Raw genomic sequence first — 12979 nt, 5'->3', positions numbered from 1 at the left:
GAAGAATGTGGACAATCATCAAGGCGTTTTCAGGTCTGAGGGATGTGTGGTTGTGGAATCAATGAGATAGTGGATGAGACTAAACATTTCCGATCTTCTGTTCCAGATGTTTCCCACTGGAAGGTGAAGATCTTACACAAAGTTTTTTTTTCCACATGGCCTTGCTAGTTGGAGAGCGAGGTGATAAAGTTTTTCATCTTTTCATTTGACAAGGCTTTTGTTTAATATCCTCTTCTGCTCGGCTCTGGGGATCGATCGAGTGCTGAAATTTAATCTGCTTGTCTGAGAAACTTCTCTGCTGCTCAGCCCTTAAATATGAACTCTGGGTTTGTCTCGTGTCAATTACGCGAGCAGCTAAAAAACCTTACAATCTTTTCAATAACGTCGTCACTGTTAACATTTTGTGGCCGCTTGAGAAACGCGAGGTGAGGAGGCTGTCACTTCGTCTCGAGTGACTCGCGTAATAGGAACGCTTTGCAAAGTTTTCCGAACGCGTTCTGTCGCCGGATTCAGTTTCCTACCGAGATAATGTCATTATTCTAAGGAGCTCTGTTTGCACGTCGCATGCCGGGCTCGTAAATTCGTTTTGATGAAAAATAAATGGAGCCTTAAGAGCTTAATTGGCAGTAACCTTTATCTTTGTTTAATTAAGAGATTTCATTACTGAGCAGGAGAACATGGCCTGGCCAATCAGAGCAGGCCTGAGCGGAAGCCGCGGGGAGGGAACGCAGTGGTGTTCTGATAAAGAGGCGCTTATCTCGGCTAGTAAAATACATCACGCTGACAAACACACCCCTGTAATCGGGTAGTAAGTCGTAAGCTTGGAGATCTGTCAGTTTAGAGGAGACGCGTGCGAAGCTTGCAGGAGAAAACATGGCCAGAAACGTGTCATAAACTCAAACGTTGAAAGCTTCATATTAAGTTCTTTTCTTCCAACAATATGCTATACAGTACTGATGAGTCGATCGTGAACCAATTCAAACGAATCTTTAATGTGACTCAGAAGAACGAGTCGTCTCAAAGTGTGATTTGTTTATTTTTGATGATTAAAAAAAAGTTTGTTTATTTTGAGATTTAAAGTCACTAAAATTATCTGATCAGATATTCACACAGGTTTGGTTTGGTCTCAACACCAAAACTAATAACTGATGCCATCATTACTTTTCTGTGAAACACTCAAGCAATGAGTTCTAACCTGTATGAGGAAAGACACTGTGCTGAACAGGTTTGGGTTTAATGAAGGACATGTTGGAGGTCCTTAAAAAGTCTTCATTTGGACCACCATCAGGTCTCGGAACTGGAACATCACAAATACAATATTCCTCAATAAAACGAGTCGAGAAAAACAATTCTTGACCAAATCTTCATTCCCCACTGCAACACAAACGCGTTAGCGTCTCCGCTCGGACTGTTCACGGTTCATTTCAGCAACTGTCACTTAAAGCCTGTGGGGGAAACGTCACATCAGATTTTTCCTCGTTTGTACTGGTTTTCTCCTCCACAGCTTCCTCTTCAGCACTTGTTATTCCGGAGTAGATCGCAAGAGCCATCATGTCTCAAATAATTAAAGTCACACTTTAGTGAAGCGGGACACGTTTACATGCTAATTAAGATATAAAAAAAAAAAATGCTATTTTGCTAAACGTCGTTTGTCAGAAACAGAAAAACATGACGTGAGTTTAAATCCCACCACTGCTAAGCTGCCACTGCTGGGCCCCTAAACAAAGCCCTTAACCTTTTCTGCTCAGTTGTATGAATGAAATAAATGTAATGTTGCTCTGTGTACGGGCGAAATGACGGAAATGTAAATGTAAAAAGAATTTTATATATATATATATATATATATATATATATATATATATATATATATATATACTGTGTGTGTGTGTGTGTGTGTGTGTGTGTGTGTGTGTGTGTGTGCGCACGCGCGTGTGTGTGTGTGTGTTATTAGCGTATTAAAGCATTCATAGTACAAATCCATGTGACTGAACTTTGACTATAGAAACAAAAACATATTAGAAATTAAAAATAATCTATTAATATCTCAGAAACTTTCATCTTTATTCCCATCAGGTGTTTGAACCTCATGCCAGCGTGAAACACTTTCTACAGAAACGTTAGCAGGAGCAGTAACTCTGTTCGACTCGCGGCTGTTTAGCAGAAACAGCTGTTGCTCGGTTTTATTTGGTGTTTTACAGAAGCGCTGGTCAAAATTGCTGCCACTTTTCTCTCTCTGACCACATAAAATGGACCTCTATGTACCCAGTCGACTGTATTAAGGAGAGGTTTGTGCTCAGGCTAGGTGTGTTAGCATAAAATACACGACTGAGAGGGGTGTTTAACCTCACGGTGCCCTGTTACTGGACGCGTGTTTGCAAGCTGAGAAATGTTTTGCTAAAAAAAAGAATTTTCATAAGTCCATTTTATTCAAAATGAATCATTTGCTTCATTGCTAACAATTTGATTTCCTATCAGATGGTTCCATTATTTCAGACTTTCATTACCTCAGTCATGCAATGGGAAGTCTTTCTTTTCTCCTAAATCCCATGAAGCTCCGCTCACTTCTTTTCGTCTCTATTGAATATAAAAGTCTTATTTTCATTGCTCATGTACACTCTGTCGTCTCAGGCTACATTCCCACTGCAAGCTTCTTTCACAATTTTTGATTCAGATTTAGGTCTTAATGGCTCACATTCATAATCATGAAGACCCCTAAACTAGCAGTGCTGCATGAGAAGATCCAAATCTAGATGCATTTCTCTTGAGCTAGAGAATTTAATTAAGTTGAATTTATTTGTAGTGTTTTTAACACCAGTCTCAGTCTCAGCTTTACACAGAGAAAAAAACGGGTATAATAAAATATATACGTTTGTTCCTTATAAATGTAAGTTTGTCTTAAATGCAACGTGTCGGACTGAATCCAAATCCATCCTCAAAGTTCTTGAGTTGCTCAGGAGGAAAACTCCCATTCCTCCTCATAGGATCTTATACATTTATCTATTATACCACTTCCTGTCTTTAAAACAGATCTCATAGAACACTCACCATAAAGCACTGGCAAGCCATATAGAGAGTCCAAATCCAGCATGTACACAGGAAGTGACAAACTTGTGTAAGAACTCAGAATGTTGACCTCTGCTGGAAGGGAGGGGTAGTGCACAACAGGAAATATCCCAAAGGTTTAGAGCAAACAGTAAAAGTTTAATGGTGATAGAGATTGCAGAGAGACCCGAGAAGTGAGGCTCCTTAAATCATCTGCAGGAGAAATTATTCTGTTTATAATTCTGTATAATCCTACACACACACACACACACACACACACACACACACACACACACACACACACACACACACACACACACTTCATGGCTTGTTAAATGTCTAGACTATATGTCATTTGCACAATTCTGATATCCAATAACCTCACCTTTTGATTATATACATGTTCTTTTCCACTCTCGTGTATTCACACGACTCGTTTCGGTTCGTTTTCACATCAAAGCACACGTGACGAGCAGCGTATCATATCACCCGAACAGAATCAGGTACTTTTTAATGAAATTGTAATTAAAGCATTTTTTTATAAGATAGAAACAGCGAAGAGAAACATCTGTGAAACACATTCACAGGATTGAATATGCAGCAGTCAATTCCAAAATTCCTTTTTGCGTCAGATGGCACGGCTTCTGAAGAGAATGGCGGCGAGCCTCGAGCATATTTCTGATCTCGCGTCGGCTTCAAATGCGCTCGGATTCTCTTTGTGTCCATTTTCAATCGCTGATGCAAATCCGATTCGGCGTGCTGCACAACACGGGCAAATTCTGTAAAGCATAAAACACGCTGACAGGACGATATTTTCCGCACCTCACGCGATTGTTTTCATGAACATCAAGTGTTTTATCCATTAATACCACAGCGATGTGCTAAAATTGACTTTTTACATTCTGTGTATTTAATTAATTTCATTTTTTGTCTTTGTTGATGTAAATTTTTTAATTGTCTGTCCTGAACTTGTGATGTTCTGACACCAGAGATTGCTCAGAAGAACCCAGGACTGGAGAACAGTTTTGAATTCCTTTTTTAGCTTTGTTTTTTTATAAGAAAAATCTCAAGATGATTTTTAATTAGCGTAGCATTTTATTCAGCGTAGCATTTTATTCAGCGTAGCATAACATTTTCAAATGTGAGTTACGGTAACTTTTACCCAGGAGCTGAGACAAAATGTGATGTACAGCCTCATGTTCCAGAAAAATGTCTACCAAGTTTCGTGTGAGTGAACATCATCATTGTTTGGAGATTTCAGATTGTTGGGTAAATATGGAAAACTCATTTGAAGTATCAACATTGTTTTGTGTAGTTCCTCTGAAAATGGTGGGTTTGGTGCTGATTGGATAAAATGTGTAAAAAAAGAAATGTGGGCAAAATCAAAGATCCTATTTTTAGATCCTCAGCCTTTTTAATTGTGGAGTTGTGGTTCCAAATTTGGAATAAATGTTCTTCAAACCCTCAGTAGGCCAAATTTTACAACTTTTTTCCAGACAGTAATAAGAATAAGAAATGGTAGGATAATAATAATAATTGGAGATCACTCTGTGCATCTGAGGATGGTTCCACATCAACAGCCTGAAGATCCATAAAGTTACCAAGCAACTCAAGAACTTTGAGGATGGATTTGGACTACAATGGATCAGGACCACGGACTGCATTTAACTGCAGATCATCGTGAACATCAACAATGATGGAACTGTAATAAATAGACATTCGGGGGTTAAAGTTGAGTCTGGTTCCTCATAAAGTTTCTTCATCATGAAGTCTCAGGGAATGCAAGAGACTTTAGAGAGCTTTAGGGAGCAAGATAGTTTAGCTATGAGCACAATCGAATGAGATGAACTGAATAGAATAAAGAGAAATCAGTCATGAGCAGGAATTTGTAACAAACAGAAATCAGAATTCCATCATGGAGAAACGGAGATGAGATTCTGAAGTTATGGCCATGGAATTGTAATCGAAGGAAATAAGATAAGATTAGAGCCCAGATAAGATAAGAAGATAAGATAAGATAAGAAGCCACGCCCATGCATTTCATTAGAGGGAGGGATTTTTTTTCCGTTGCCACAGTCACCACTTGCTCACCATTATAAGGAACACACTCGTTGTTTATCTGCTTTGAGACGATGGTTATTGTTAAAAGTTCTCCACAAGTCAAAGTGAATTGAATTGAATTAATAAGCAGTGGTTGGAATCCTAAGAAGAATAAAAGGAAGAAAATTCAATATCACAGTTTAAATCCAAGGCTGATTGACTCCTTAATCATTATTACCTACATGTAATATTATATATATATTTTTTGCTATGAATTTTTTATATTTAATATCCAACATTTATTAGTTCAATCTTTATTACTGGCTTCCATTAAAACTGTAGCATAGGGTGAACGGAAAAGACTATTGAGTCAACGTCAATTATTGGAATGACATCTAAAACTTAATAATCACGACAGACCCCCGATTCCGACGACTTTTTGGCCGACGTCCCACTTTAATTCCCGCATCCTCGAGCAGAGCTGCGGTTTTTAAAGCAAAGATTTTAATTAAGGTAAATGGCAGGTAGGAGTATTACCACAGCGACCTCCTGGGTAATCCGGCTGTAATGAGTTTCATTAGGTACGAGTCACTGTGCTAAACCCAGAGGAACCACGGAGGCGGCTTCAGTCATGCTGCACTCCACCGGAGGTCACACCGCACTCCTTCATGAGCTCGCTTGCGTACGGGTTTCATCAGCTCGACATGTCTTCACCGAGACCTGCCTGATGTGGAGCTTGTGCAGGATTTTGTTCAATGGTTTGTCCAGATGCCTGCAAAACAGACGTTTTTTTTTTTTAAACCTGAAGTTATTTAGCCAAAGAGTGAAGGTTTCTCAGAAAAAAGCATGAATATTAATGAGATGAACAGTATTCTGCAGTCGGCTGATTTTTCAGGAGTGTCAAATTATATCTTTACACACCTGATCTCCTCGCTAAAATTGAAACGCTTCTGCGTTTAATGACTTTAGCAGAGCTGAAAAAGTTCTTTTGAGCTAAATAAAAAGCTTCTTGAGTAATAAGGAACGTCGTTGAAGAATTCAGACCAAAATACTTAAAATGGAAAAACAAGGAACAGAAACAGAATCAGGAACACAGTTGCAAGGTTTATTAGAGAACTGTGACCATAATCATATGCAGGATTCTACGTTTTCTCTGCGCAAATCACATGACTAGTCAACTCGGCCCGTTTCTAGTATCAGGTCCAACACCATGGCCAACAGGCTGTAATAGTTAGTGATGCAATAATAATTAAATAAAATGGCGAAACCTCGTACGTCATGTCACCATGTGGATTATACGGATCATTGATCATAGGGACAAAAAGTCTTTTTTTTTCTTTTTCTGTTTTTTACTTATTTCTAACACTACACGCCATACTCAGTTTCAAAGTTCAGTCAAAATCAGGAGCTTCAGGACACTTCAAAAGCGCAGCATCATATATTATTTCTTTTTCCTGTGAGATCCCTATTTAAAAAACGAAATAATAATAATATTAATGTGTGACCAGTAATTTTGTAACATAAGAAAACAAGATCGTGAGAACATGATCACAGTAGAACGAGACAGTCATGACCAACTTGACTAAGATAATTCAGTCATAGCTAGAGACTAAAAACGGAAAAAACAAACAACAACAAAAAAAAAAGAAATGAAGGGAAATGAGATCATTCCATCATGGCCATGGATCTGTAACAAAAGGAAACAAAATAAAAATATATATATTATAAGACATGGTAAGATAAAAAATAATTCTGAGATAAATATCATCATGGTCATGGATTTGTAACAAAAAAAACCCCCAAGATAATTACGCCATAGACATGTGAGAGAATGAGATCATTAAAGTGCTGCCCATACAACATGAGAAAAGCAAGAAGAATAAACCTTTTAGTTATTTGAGAGAATCCTCTTTATGAAGTTTTATGACTGTGTGCAAATGAGATCATTTTTACTGCCATGGATTTGTAACTTAAACCAATGAGATAATCAAGTCATAGCTTTGGGCCACGTGGCTCGAAATAATGATTTAAAGAATTTATAGCAACAACTTTGTAACTCAAGTAAACTAAGTGACAAATTAATGATCTCATTCCATTGATCGTGACTGATCTCTTTCCCTCAATGTAATGATCTCATGTTCATGCCTTATTTAAGTCATGGTTATGCACTAGTTTTTAAGTAGGGATGTCAGCAGCAGGACTCTGTAGTATCTGTGTAAATATAGCTAGTCAGTCTAGTCAGTTAACACTGGTAAATAACAAACACCACAAAAATGGCACTGAAGCTCCAGGAGTAAACACATGCCCCTCTCCTCAACGTGTCTCGCTTTTGTGGTGCAATGCACTTTCACTGTTCTCTGGAAAAAAAAATCGAGAGTATCCACGGCAACGCCTTTGCCTTTATGTGGAACGGGATACAGGGGAAGGAGCTGCAGGAGGCGGGAAAGAAAGAATAGAGATAGAGGGAAGAGTCAGAAGGAGTTGGAAGAGTTTCACGGGTTGGATCCTTGGAGCCTGTAGAATTAAAAAGAGTCCATGGCCTTGAACTCGCTGAGGGCTTGGACTGGCGAGATATGTTTCTTCTGCGAGCCTCGGCGAACGCGGGTCTGACACTCCTCGGGCTTCTCCCTCTTCACCAGTGGCTTCTTCTCAGGCACCTTCATGCGCCACGACACTACGGGGGAATTGACCGCCGCTGTTCCGTACACCTTTTGGTACTTGGTGGAAGCCACGTAGGAGGCCTTGACCGTCAGGACCACGGCGTTCATCAGATTCTTGGCCGCCTGGATGAGGGATGTGGCGCTGTCCAGCTGAAAGAGAGAAAAAAGCAAAGTCAGATGCCGTCCTGTGGGTTTGATTTTACCTTCCCTCAGCACATCTTAAGGGTGTGCACTTCACTGCGGTGTAACACTAGCTTTAGCTGGTAATGACTTCGAAATCAATGCAAACAACTTTCGATTCAATATGTCGGGGCAAGAAAAAAAGCTGCAGCAGCCTTTTCACCAGACCCGATCCCTCCTGCTTCGGTGGTGTTTATGTATTGGGTTGGTGCTGATGTTGCAGGAACGTACCCCTGAGACGATGAGCTCTCCTCCGAGATTCTGGACTTCAGCTTTAACTTTGCTGCAGATGTTGAGCTGGTGGCAGTAGAGCGCGATTCTCTGCAAGTACGCCAGCAGGTCTTGCTTGCAAGCCGAATCGGGGCACTGCAACACAGTCAAAAGGAAGACGCTTAGATCTGGAATAGGACCACATTTCAAACAAAATCATTCTTTGATAAACAATTATGCAGTGCACATGTAAGCTGAGTTACAGAAGAACAATAATGTGGGCGAAATCCAGCAGAAACACAGATGACTCAGGCAGGGTTTTCTTCCAAATTAACATTTCCTGACTCCTCTTTTAACTGGATACTTTGAAATCCATGGATCTCGAACTCAACATGAGCTAGCATACATTGCTCAGCAACACGGCTAAGGCCGAGTCCTTCCACACTTCCCTCACTCTTCTGGCACCATGATGTAAAGACATTTTTATGACACTGGAATACTGTGAGCTGTGTTACAGAATAACATCTATGTGGGTGGAATCAGGCAGAAACACAATGAAGATCACAACTCAGGTTTGGTTTTCTTCCAAATTACCACACACCTCCACACACACACACACACACACACACACACACACACACACACACACACACACACACACTTCCCGTGGTCTGTTTTGCACAACAAAGGAACTAATGTCTCTACCCCTGACGTGACATGACAAGCCCAGCAGCGTTACAGGAAGGACATCTTTACTGGTGGAATCATGCATAAGCATCACATTTCCGTCACTCCCACGTCACTACCACGTGAGAAAACAGAATGATGCGGTCATTGTCTAGGCTTTTGTGACTTACTGAACTGTACAGTATAACTGCACTGTATATATTTATAAGTGCGATTACCAATCTAAGGACCTGATCATGCAGACATCACTGTACACCTGCTGGAGGTCTCGCTGTCACCAACTTGCAATCTGACTGGTAAAGCAACAGCTTCAAGCAACATGGATTTGAATCCCATTGGGAATAATTTTATACATATTCATAGACAAAAATATATTCAAATGTAAGTCAGTGATTCTGAAGGCTTTGCTGACCTTGATGTTCCTCCACTGCATTGTAAAGACTTCTGTCTGTCTTCGGTTAAAAAATAATAGAGCTCAGAGTTTTTGTGCTGGAATTTATTGTATTCTACACTTTTGTGTAGCGAATATGAATTGATGTTTTTTTTACCCATATACCCCCCCCTGGATATATTCTCAGGATTTCAGTTTAAACTCGTTCACTTCAAGGGATTGGACAGTGCACCCATGAATTCTGACTATCCTACACCATAGAGAGGTGAAAAAATCTCAGCTTCCTGAACACGTTTTCAACCCTTTTACCCTTTCGTCTCTAAAAGCCCTATCTGACTCACACCTTTCTCCTGCCTTCTTCCATTAATATTTAAAAGTGCAAAAAGACTTGATTGAAGCAGTTTGTGAGCGGTTATTAATTCAACACGTCAATGCCTGAATTAGTCATATACTCAGTAAACTATAGTATTATAGTTAATCAGAAGTATTGGTCAGGCAGAGAGGAAATGAACATCAGAAGCAGTGGGGGGTGGTCATTATTCGTTTTATTATTCTAGCATTTAAGTGTAATCTTCAATCACTTTTCTTCACAAAACTACCTGGTCAAGCACTTGAGACCAACATGTATGCGTCAGTAAAATCTTTTTGTGGCAAAGTGAGACCACCTTGCTGAGACCTTGCTCTGGGTCCTGTGTGATTGCTGTGTTCTCACCTGCTCGAAGAACCACATTGATTTGAAGAACGCTCCAGGGTTCCATTTAAATAGACAGAAATAAATAGCCCTAAAAGTCAGACTTTTTCAAAGTTCCTTGATCCAACAACACCATCAGTTTTTGGTTGTCAATCCAGCAGTGGTGGACTGTCAGGGATAGCAAGACCTTCTCCTCTAAGAGGTGGAAAATTTCAGTAGGACACCACTGAAGGTTTAGGTGTGAAATGCACTGTAAATGTTTGACATGCAAGGATCAAACCAGCTTCAACATGTATGAAGTTGTACAGTACATCAACATTATCTATGAGTCCTGACCCTGGATTCTGTCCTGATGTCTGTAAAATGCGGGGGAAGGTGGTAGGGCATTGGACTTTGGATCGGAAGGTCACAAGTTCAAGTCCCACCACCACCAAGCTGCCACTGCTGGGCCCTTGACCCTTCCCTGCTCAGGTGTAAGTCACTCTGGATCAGAGCCTCTGCTAAATGCTATAAATGTGAAAGTAAAATGTAAATGCTACCTTGTAAAAAGATTTGATGAAAGGAACGTGAGCCACCTGTTTGGCTGCATGTACAAATAAGGCTGAAATGTGCCAGGAGAAAAAGAAAACGGGTCGGAGACGAAAGTCTGCCGTGTTGGAGTGAGTGAAACACTCATTTTGTTTTTGGCCCTGTCCAGCACTCGGATCTCCAGCACTTCCTCCCTCCTTTCCAGCAGTCTTTTTTCCCTCTTTATCTAAAGGAAAAGAAATATTGCACGAGTTCGTCTAACACCAGTGTGAGTGTCACCAGGCCAGTGATGACTCAGCGGGTTTCCTCCAAAACAATGGCCTGCACGATTGCTCACTCTTTATGACACCTTCGTTCTCTGAAAGCAGCTTGCAGGAAGATTGGATATTAAAAAGCATCTGTCAATGCTTTAACTTGAAGGCACTCATTTGATAATGAATGCAACACCTTCAAGGTGCTAATTCAATTAAAAAGGAGGCACCGGGTTTGATTCTGTTTTTTTTTCACAGCACATCTGCTGATGAGGTTCAGATCAACACAGCAACAGACCACCAGGAATCGTAAAGGAAAAACAGATCCTCTTTTTTCCTGGACCTGTGCTTTTCTATCAAACTATCTATAGTTCCTAATGGATGTGTTTGTTTCCTGCTCATGAGCAGTAGTAGCACTGATGCTAGTTGAGGTTGGGGCTAACAGCACTGCCTGTTGCTGATTGGTTACATGTGTATAATATAAAAAATTTAAAAACTAGAAGAAGAAAGGGTCGTTAGTTATATGCTGGAATGTGAATCTATTGGTCAAGGATGAAGTAAAACCTCTGTAGGTTCTCGTGTGGGTCTGCTCTTGCTCAGATAATCAAGTGTGAATTGCGTCTTACCTGGTCGGCTACAGCTCGGGCCAGTTTGTCCATTCTGGATCCGGCCTCTGCGATCTTCTTGGCGGCATTGATCACATCTGACGAGTTCTTCAGTGGACCTTTTCCCCTGCGAGCACACCAACAAATAACTGCATTATCACTGAATCAGCACATCACGCATCACGTTTCCTGCGTGCCAGGAAGAAGGCTGGAAAATCCCTCAGTCACACGCTGGAAGAGCAGATGGAAGTGAAAGAATCGGGGAAATGTGAACTCTCTGAGCTCTGCGGTGTGAAGAGCAACGTGATGTAATCCTCGATAAGTTGAGAATGATGCACAGTGTGTTGTGCTGTTTCGGGGAAATAATGACAAGTTGGTGTGATGAAGCAGAGTTACTACTTTATTCCTTTTTTTTTTTAATTAAAGTTTTATTCAGGTGAGTTTACCTGAAAGCAGCTATAAAATACACATTTTATTACCAGATTTCTCTGAAGTTAAAATGAATATATATACAGTAATCCTGCGCTTTACCGCGGTTGATATCTCGCGCCCTGGTTTATCCTGGAATTGCATTTGGCACATAACTCATGTGTTTGGCAGATTTTCCGGGTTTCTCGCCGAGAGCACCGGAGACAAAAACACTTATAGGGAATTTTATGTTGAAATAATGACATTTATTAATAATAATAAAATTACTGTATTCCTGCAAATGTTTTCTGTGTGTATTCAAGTTGTGTGGGAGGAGGATTTACAGCTTAAACAATCAATTTAAAAAAATTAGTTTTAGGGTGGCGACAGTTTATCACGTTTTTTTCGTTTATCGCAGGCGGTTTTGGAACGTAACCACGGCAATAAACTGTATTGTTTTACTCTACAATAAAAGCAGGTTGTCATGTGACTGAGAATATTCTCACCTGAAGCTGTGGGAAAGGGGAGCTCAGTGGTTAAGATGTTGGCCTTCTGATTAGTAGGTTTTGTGAATTAAAATCCTGCCACTGCCGGGCCCTTGAGCAAGGCCCTTAACCCTCAACTGCTCAGTTGAATGTAGGAGATAATTGTAAGGAGTCTCGTTACCGAATGCCAGAAATATAAATGTAGGAAAGCTCAAAGCTACAGCTGTTACAAAGCGCTAACACTGGAGACTCCTTTACTAAATATCACATGAACATCTCCTTACTTTTGGAAAACACCGAATGTTCTAGAAATCTGTTTATGAGGACGTCTGCTGTGCAAATCCCTGTGAATAAGTGGTTACTATGGAAACGCTAACGATTCCAGAAATGATTGGCGCTGTAGTATAACGTTTGTGTGTGTGTGTGTGTGTGTGTGTGTGTGTGTGTGTGTGTGTGTGTGTGTGTGTGTGGGTACCTGGTGAAGTCAGTCATCTCCATCATGATCATGCACATCTGCTTGGCCAGAACGATGATATCATTGCCGTTGTCGTCCCACTTGGCCACCTCGGCGTCCAGCTTGTTCTTCTCCTGCCGGAAGCTCTCCACCTGCTCGGCGATCTTTGCCTTTTCCTCCTGAGGGAGCTGAGCCATGATGGCCTGCGAAATGGAAAGAGGACCCTTTCAGCTGTGTTTCCTTTTAAAAAATCACCCGGAGGAAAAAAAGAGTGATGTTTCACTCTTTCTAATTAGCTTGATGTTAAATGAAGTTTTTAAATGTAACGCGTAATCACACAGGAGAAC

General features: G+C 40.6%; 1 protein-coding gene across 5 annotated transcripts in view; it reads right to left on the bottom strand.

Moving 5' to 3' along the window:
• Nucleotides 1-6166: 6166 nt before the first annotated feature.
• Nucleotides 6167-12979, bottom strand: part of LOC310721003 (catenin alpha-2) — a 234519-nt gene continuing 227706 nt past the window's right edge. For all 5 annotated transcript variants that reach the window (XM_083532179.1, XM_083532180.1, XM_083532182.1 and 2 more), the window contains 4 exons: nt 12654-12835; nt 11307-11412; nt 8154-8288; nt 6167-7892 (listed from right to left, as the gene is read on the bottom strand). In XM_083532179.1, coding sequence (XP_083388305.1) covers nt 7605-7892; nt 8154-8288; nt 11307-11412; nt 12654-12835 — 711 coding nt within the window. In that variant the 3' untranslated portion in view covers nt 6167-7604. The remainder of the gene's footprint in view (nt 7893-8153; nt 8289-11306; nt 11413-12653; nt 12836-12979) is intronic.

The sequence above is a fragment of the Silurus aristotelis genome (genome assembly GCF_946808225.1).
Source record: "Silurus aristotelis genome assembly, chromosome: 27".
Classification (NCBI taxonomy): domain Eukaryota; kingdom Metazoa; phylum Chordata; class Actinopteri; order Siluriformes; family Siluridae; genus Silurus; species Silurus aristotelis.
Note: the sequence above shows the minus strand (reverse complement) of the source record. Positions and strands in the feature narration are given on the sequence as shown.